This window comes from Camelina sativa, chromosome 8 (genome assembly GCF_030686135.1).
Source record: "Camelina sativa cultivar CO46 ecotype springtype chromosome 8, ASM3068613v1".
Lineage (NCBI taxonomy): Eukaryota > Viridiplantae > Streptophyta > Magnoliopsida > Brassicales > Brassicaceae > Camelina > Camelina sativa.
Genome location: NC_141887.1, coordinates 21,499,242 through 21,506,414, shown reverse-complemented (window position 1 = coordinate 21,506,414; position 7,173 = coordinate 21,499,242). Strand labels below are relative to the sequence as shown.

Sequence of the window (7,173 nt, the reverse complement as noted above, 5' to 3'; positions counted from 1 at the left end):
ATTTGATTAATGATTTATTGTAAATAAAGTCCACATGTACATGATTCAGTGAAGACAGTTTAAAACTCTAATCCTAGTTTTCATATTTACTTAATAACCTTATTTAATACTTTTAAAATTTTTATCTATGATATTTTATATGAATTATATATTGTTTTACTTGGTTAAAGTATTAAAATATTATTTAGTTTTAAACTTTTTCTTTTAAATTAAGTTGATTGTAGTAAATATAGATGAGTTATTAATTTTTTGATTGATTTGTTTTACAGTGTATCTTTAAACACTGGTTTTTTAAACTTATAAGTTTAAATTTGATTTCTACGATAAGTCCAAAAAAGACTGAAAACCCCTGTAACCCTGTTAGGATCAAGTTCGGGCTTTGAAATATAGGCTCGGAAATATTTTGAATCGGACTCAAATACATGTGGGTTTTACGGGTTTTAGGCCGGGGCGGATCAGACCAGCCCGATGGACACCCTTAGACAGAGGCTAGACGCGTGGTGGTTCCTAATGTATATTCGTTAATTAGGCTTATATTTTTTGTGATTTTTTTTTTTTTTCTTTTTCATTCAATAACAACAGCCCATTTACTTGTTCATTATTAACACATTTGTCTGATTTGGCATGCTCGTACTAGGATTGTGGGTTGTGATTTTATTTTCTTGGCATGCTTATTCTTGTTCAAGCTTACGATATCCACCTGGTCTTGCCAACGCCATATCATATGGCCCATATGCATGCTATTTTTGTTACATTTTCCTTTTGAAAAAAAATCATTAGAGTAAAATGGAAATAATTTATTGGATCAAAACTATAGACCTTAAAACACAAGAAACAAAATTGAGCCAAAACAATAATAATGAATTCGTCGAGCACAAAGGCAGAGAGTGGCCGATCGAACGAACCAATTTTTTTCATAAGTTTAAATGGAACTATATATATATATAATCACTATTCGGAACTTGTACTATAATCACTATATATATATATAATCACTATTCAAAATAATAATTAAAAAGGTAATTTTTTAACTTGTACTATTACTTTTAAATTTCAATGAAATTTTTTTTTTTACACTTTCATTTTCTTAAACATATGTTTATATTAAAGTAAAATAAATACTGAAAGGAAAAGAACTATTTTCATAGATTCCTCCAAAACATTTAATAGATTCCCATCTTCTCTCTTTCCATTGTGTCTACGGAGCTTTAAAACACAGAGTATGCTTTAACAAAAAAAAAACATTTAATAGATTCCTCCAAACTATTTTCATAGATTCCTCCTATATCATTTAAACACTTGTATATTTCCCTTTTTTGTTGGTCAAAAATGAAACACACATGTACGTATAAATTTTCGTGTAGGGACTAAAATAAAAAAATTAGCACTTACTAATTATTTCGAAAATGTATAAAATTATTTCGAAAAATTTACTGCAAGTGATTGTAATATTTTATAACCACAAAAAAAAAATTGTGAATAAATAACCGTCTCTTCCTTTGCGACTCAAAGGGCGATCGAAGACAAACTAAGAATCCACAGTTTTTGGCCGGCGTTAGTCTCTCCGGCGTCGGTCACCTTCATCTCTAGTTTTTACTTTTCTTTATTTCTGCAAATTTCTGGTTTTCATAGTGTAAATAACGGCAAACCACAGATTTCAGATCTATGCTCTTAACCATATTGTGACGGTGGTGATATATGTTTCTCTTCCAGTGATTCAAGATTTGGGCTTTCACTCGCTTCTGCTGTATTCTCCAATTTCGATAGCCTATCATCTTAAATTGCCGTATTAGTCAGATTCATCCGATCGATGTCCGTTGTCTCATGTAATACCGATTCATTTGAATCGGGATGGTTGTCCCTATATAGGGTTTGTTTCCGGTGGTATTCTTCACCAGCGTTATCTCCGGTTCTCAACCGATGATTCTTCTCTGCACCATTTGTGTGGAGATATCATTTGGATTTTCGATCCGGGAATCAACAAATTAACCATCTCGCTTGGAGGTGGTCTACGCAGGCTTTGTATTGGCCTTCGACTTTCAACGACATGGTCTGATGATGATGTTCTCTCTATTCATCGGTCAAAAAGTTTAGGTGTTATGAACGGAGAAACCATGTTTACAAACCGGCAAAGACGCATACAACGTTTCAAAAGACATGATCCAGGAGCTTTTCAAGCAACATATCAGTATATTGGTTTAATCAAAGTGATGCGAAAAGCATTTAGGAGTTTCATCTACAAGATGTTAGTCTTTTACGAGTATAGGAAAAAAGGACTTAACATATTTTATTTGTTGCCTGTAAGGCTTCCGTTAAGAAAGTAGGGTTACTTCTACTTTTTCGTCAAAATTGTGTTCAATTTCCTTTATTTGTTTTGATGGTTGTATTTGAATTGTTCATGTATCAATCATATATTATGTAACATGTTTATAATAATATAATTGTTTGCCGGTTGAAAAAAAAAACACAAAAAAAAATTAGGAATAAAAGACAATTAAAAGATGACTTTTTATTTAGGGCGGTGTTAAAGAAATTAAGAATATTGTAATTAGAGAAGATACGCACTAAAGATACCAAAAATTGGTTTATCAAACCGTATTGGTTTAATGTAACCATAAATTTAATACCGAATCGAAATCGAACCAACTGATGATTAGTCACTATAATTTCATCCATTCCGGAATTATGATTTGGTACATACCGGTTTAATTCAGTATCACCACCTTACCATAAAAGTTTCATTCTCAAAATATAAATTAAATCCTCTTTTGCACTCTCTCGCTCGCTTCCTCTTTCGATTTGGATCAGAGAAAAAACAAACATTTCTTCGGAAATTTCAATTTTTGTTTCTTCTTCTTCGATCGAGAGAATTTGACTTTTGATTCGGTTTGATCATCGTCGCTATCAATGGCGACCGCTTCATCTTCTCCTCATCCTCCTCCGTCAGACTCGCCGAGCGAAGAGACGCAGACGAATCAAGAAGCGATGATACAACACGATTTGCCAAAGGAAGCTACTACTACCAACACTACGGAGGAGGAGGAGGAGGTTTTGTATAAAACGAAATCGATTCAGTTCCTTGGACGAACCACTCCTATCATTCTCCAAAACGAAAATGGACCTTGTCCTTTGTTAGCAATTTGTATGTCTTCCTTCCTTCCTCTTCCATTTTCGTTTTCACCTTAGGGTTGGTTAAAAACTTCTATTAGGGATTTGGAAAAGTGGAATTGATTCGTTTAGATCGTTGATTGTTTAGGTTATGGTTACTGATTTTGTGGAATTTGTGAGACAAATTGAAGAATCGGTGATTAGGTTTGCTGGTTCCGTACAATGTAATGGGGTGTTCTTTCTCTAATCGTTCATTTGATTCTTAGTGTGCGGATCATCAGATTTCTTTGGTAGTTTAAGCTAAGGAGTGTATATTCGTATATGTTAACCTTTTTGAAACTTTGTCTGCTTCATAATGCATTGATTGTTGGATGCAACAGGTAATGTTCTTCTCTTGAGAAACAACTTGAATCTAAATCCCGACTGTTATGAGGTGTCGCAAGAGAGATTGATGTCTCTTGTGGTCGACAGACTGATTGATTCCAACAGTAAAGTCAATGTAAATAAGCTCATGTTCTTTATAATTATCTTTATGGCCTGAATTTATTTGGATGAACTTAAGTTTTTTTTTTTTTTCGAAATGGCAGAACAAAGATGAAGGATATATTGAGAATCAACAACAGAACATTGCGGATGCAATTGATCTTCTTCCACGGCTTACGACTGGAATTGATGTCAATATTAAATTCAGGAGGTTAATACTTACTTTGTCATCTGTTTCTCCTTCTACTATGTAGTAATTGCTATCATAATCATATGATTCTTTTACCTGGTTGCAGGATTGATGATTTTGAGTTTACACCTGAATGTGCAATATTTGATTTGCTAGACATTCCTTTATATCATGGATGGATAGTTGATCCCCAGGTATATCCTTTTGTTTCATTCTTTATCTGAATGATTCCATCTGTTCATTAGTATAGGCCGTTGACATTTTTATTTATTTCTTTCTTGTTCTTTTGTGTGTGGATGTTTGAGATGTGGGGTCATCTTCTCTTTTTTATCTTCTTGAGAGTTGAGAAACAAAACATAGGCTACTTTATTCTTTATATCCAGTGTTTGGCTCGTTATGGAGTGGAACAGTGGTCAAGAGCACTTCTTAAAAAGATGGTGTCTTTATCAATCTTGGGTCTCTAGTAAACAAATTGATTTAATTGCTTCCCCTGTGCATACCTACAGGATGTCGAAGCAGCTAATGCAATAGGCAGCAAGTCATATAATGCTCTAATGGGTGAGCTAGTTGCACTGGAGACGCAGAATGTGGAGGCTCGAGGTGATCAAAATCCTGGAGAAGATTCTGTTGATTTTGCTGCGGCAACTACTGCAGCTTTAGGGGTCCCTTCACCATGTCTTTTGAAAACAAGATCTTTTGATGAATCTCCACCTGCTGCTGCAGAGCTTCACAGAATGAGAAAGGGGGATCTTGAAGAAGAAACAGAGTTGTTGCAAGCCTTGCAATTATCACAGGGGCAGGGGAATGATTCAGCTCCAAACACTCACGAAGACTCAACCAATCAAGACTCTGCGTTCACATTTTCAGATGCAAGTCCAACTAGCACCCATTGTACTAATATCAGCCAGCTAGAACAGTTCAAATCTGATGATGATAAAGTATCAGAAAATGATAGGAATATGATCAAAGTTGGGGAATTTCAGACATCAATTACAACCAAAAGTGAGGATCATAACCATGTTCAATCATCTTCTAAGGAACCTGAATGTGGAGCGGCTTTTGATGTTGAGAATGTGAGTAGCAGCAAAGAGGCCATTGTCCATGCAACTTCTTCTGAGGGACTCTCTGTGGATAAGTCTAATATGGAGTCAACCAAAATGGAACAAAGTTCTGAGAGTTTACTCAAGTCTGATGCAGCTTCTATTGGTCCTGGTAGTTTTTGCTCTTTCATAGATGAAGTAACCTTATAGATGTCTCTTTACATAATTAAACCTATTTCTGCATCTTATATACGAGTACTGGCTAAAATTGCAAAATATTAGATACAAAAATTCTCACGCAATGCCTATTGCATCTCCAGATGTTAGTTGCACATCTCACCATGATGGTGTACCCAATGCTTTTACCTCACCCGTATCTACCGATGAACCTATGTATGAAGGTGAGGAATGTGTAAACACAGTGGCTCCAGTTTGTGCAGACAAAGAACCCGTTTACGAAGGTGAGTCACTTCTTGGTAAAAGGGTTGGGAAGAATGTTGGTGATTGTTCTTCCGTAGGAAGGGCTATGGATGGGCTTTCTGCAAAAGAAGGTAAAACTCTATCTAATCTACTTGAGATATGCTCTCTATGCTCTTATTCACATGTTTCCATATATTCTTGATATAAAATTGTTCTCGAGTTTTTCAGGTGAACTAATCAGGAACTTTATGAAGAATAGTGCCAGTCAATTAACCTTTTGTGGGTGCGTGGTCTTATTCATGGTTGAGAAGTTATATTCTTTCATTGACTACACTGCTCTTATCTTACATCTATCATTGATCATATCTTACAGTCTCTTTCGCTTGCAAGAGGGTCTTAAAGAACGTGAACTCTGTGTTTTTTTCCGCAACAATCATTTCTGCACCATGTTCAAGGTTAGTTTGATTTGTAGACGTTTCCATCTTTTGAATTGTAACAGGTTAATTCCAATTGTATACTTCTTTTTGCTGTCTTTTTTGTCAGTATGAAGGTGAACTTTATCTTTTGGCGACAGATCAAGGTTACCTGAATCAGCCTGATTTGGTTTGGGAAAAATTAAACGAGGTATCAGCAAAGTTAACTTATTCAGTATTTGTCTTAGCAGCTAATTTTGGCCTCAAAGGAGATAATTTTTGCCCACAATCTCTTTAACGCTATGGCTTGTTGTGACCACTATTGACATGCAATCTGGTTACAGGTTAATGGCGACACTGCATTCATGACTGCCACCTTCAAGGACTTCAAAGTTGACAGCAGCACAGGTGGCGCAAGTGGCACATGGGATGAAAGAAACGCAGTCACAAATACTGCTGTATGTTATCCTCATTACATTGTCGTTAATCTATGCAAGATTTGTTTCTTTGAATATCTTTTATCATTTTTTTAATCTCTTGGTTCCCCGTCTCTCACAGGATTACCTTGCCAGCATCAACAATGTGGTGGACACAGACATAGAAGTCAAGTAATTATCTATACCTTTCTTTGACCACTAACCCATTGTCTCTCACTAGGAACACATTTTGTTATAAATGTCCTCTTTAGAACATGTTTTTATGATTGTTTGATTTCCATGGTTACTATGCAGCTCTGATCTACAACTGGCAATAGCTTTGCAACAGCAAGAGTTTGAGGACCAGAGCCCACGCAGTAATCCAACTCCGCAACCAACAGGTGTTGCTGCCTCACGATTGGTCACTGGTCCACAGGTATTTGATTACTACTCATAACACTATATTATCTTGGAAAAAAATTGAATAGTATATTCTAGAAAAGCGGGTATTTTGAGAAAAAGGTAAATTATGATGTGACTTGCACATTGCAATATTATACTACGATGATCAAGAATCTCACTGGAAAGGGGAATAGCTTTGGTTGTTTCGGTGTTTTCATGAATGTTAATGATCAGTTATTGTACTGAACATTGCAGGTACGAAGGAGCAGCCATAGGCCATCATCAGCTGCGTCGTCTAGACATGACGGCAAATCCCCTAAAGATAAAGATAGCAAATGTAGAATCATGTAAATTCTCGTGTCAATTCTGTAAATCCCAAACTCTTTTTTTTCTTTCTCCCTAACTAATTTTAAGCTTTTTAATTTGTCTGGTTTTAACTTTTAACTCGAAAAAAATAAATAAACTGTAATTGCGCTTTGCTTAAACTAATTTTCGTTGCTCATAATTCAGAGCTTTTTCTTTTTATCCTTGTGTGTTGTGACTTGTGAGAACTGAGAATTACCATTTCGCCTGTGATCGCCGTTAGTAATTTTTTTGACGGAGAATATTGTGTGATGTTATTTCATGTTTTTACTTTTTAGTATAAATATAATTCTGCTTAGCCGGCTCGGTTTGACTAACCTCCCAACTTTTTCAAGTTG

At 35.4% G+C, this 7,173-nt stretch overlaps 1 protein-coding gene across 1 annotated transcript; it reads left to right on the top strand.

Moving 5' to 3' along the window:
* Positions 1–2,692: 2,692 nt before the first annotated feature.
* Positions 2,693–6,957, top strand: LOC104707479 (uncharacterized). The gene is made up of 13 exons (XM_010423836.3): positions 2,693–3,142; positions 3,489–3,607; positions 3,696–3,802; positions 3,888–3,975; positions 4,288–4,993; positions 5,142–5,372; positions 5,470–5,524; positions 5,615–5,696; positions 5,785–5,865; positions 5,999–6,112; positions 6,213–6,262; positions 6,386–6,506; positions 6,728–6,957. The coding sequence occupies exons 1-13, from the start codon at positions 2,908–2,910 to the stop codon at positions 6,821–6,823; spliced, it is 2,085 nt and encodes a 694-aa protein (XP_010422138.2). The 5' UTR covers positions 2,693–2,907; the 3' UTR covers positions 6,824–6,957.
* Positions 6,958–7,173: the final 216 nt, after the last annotated feature.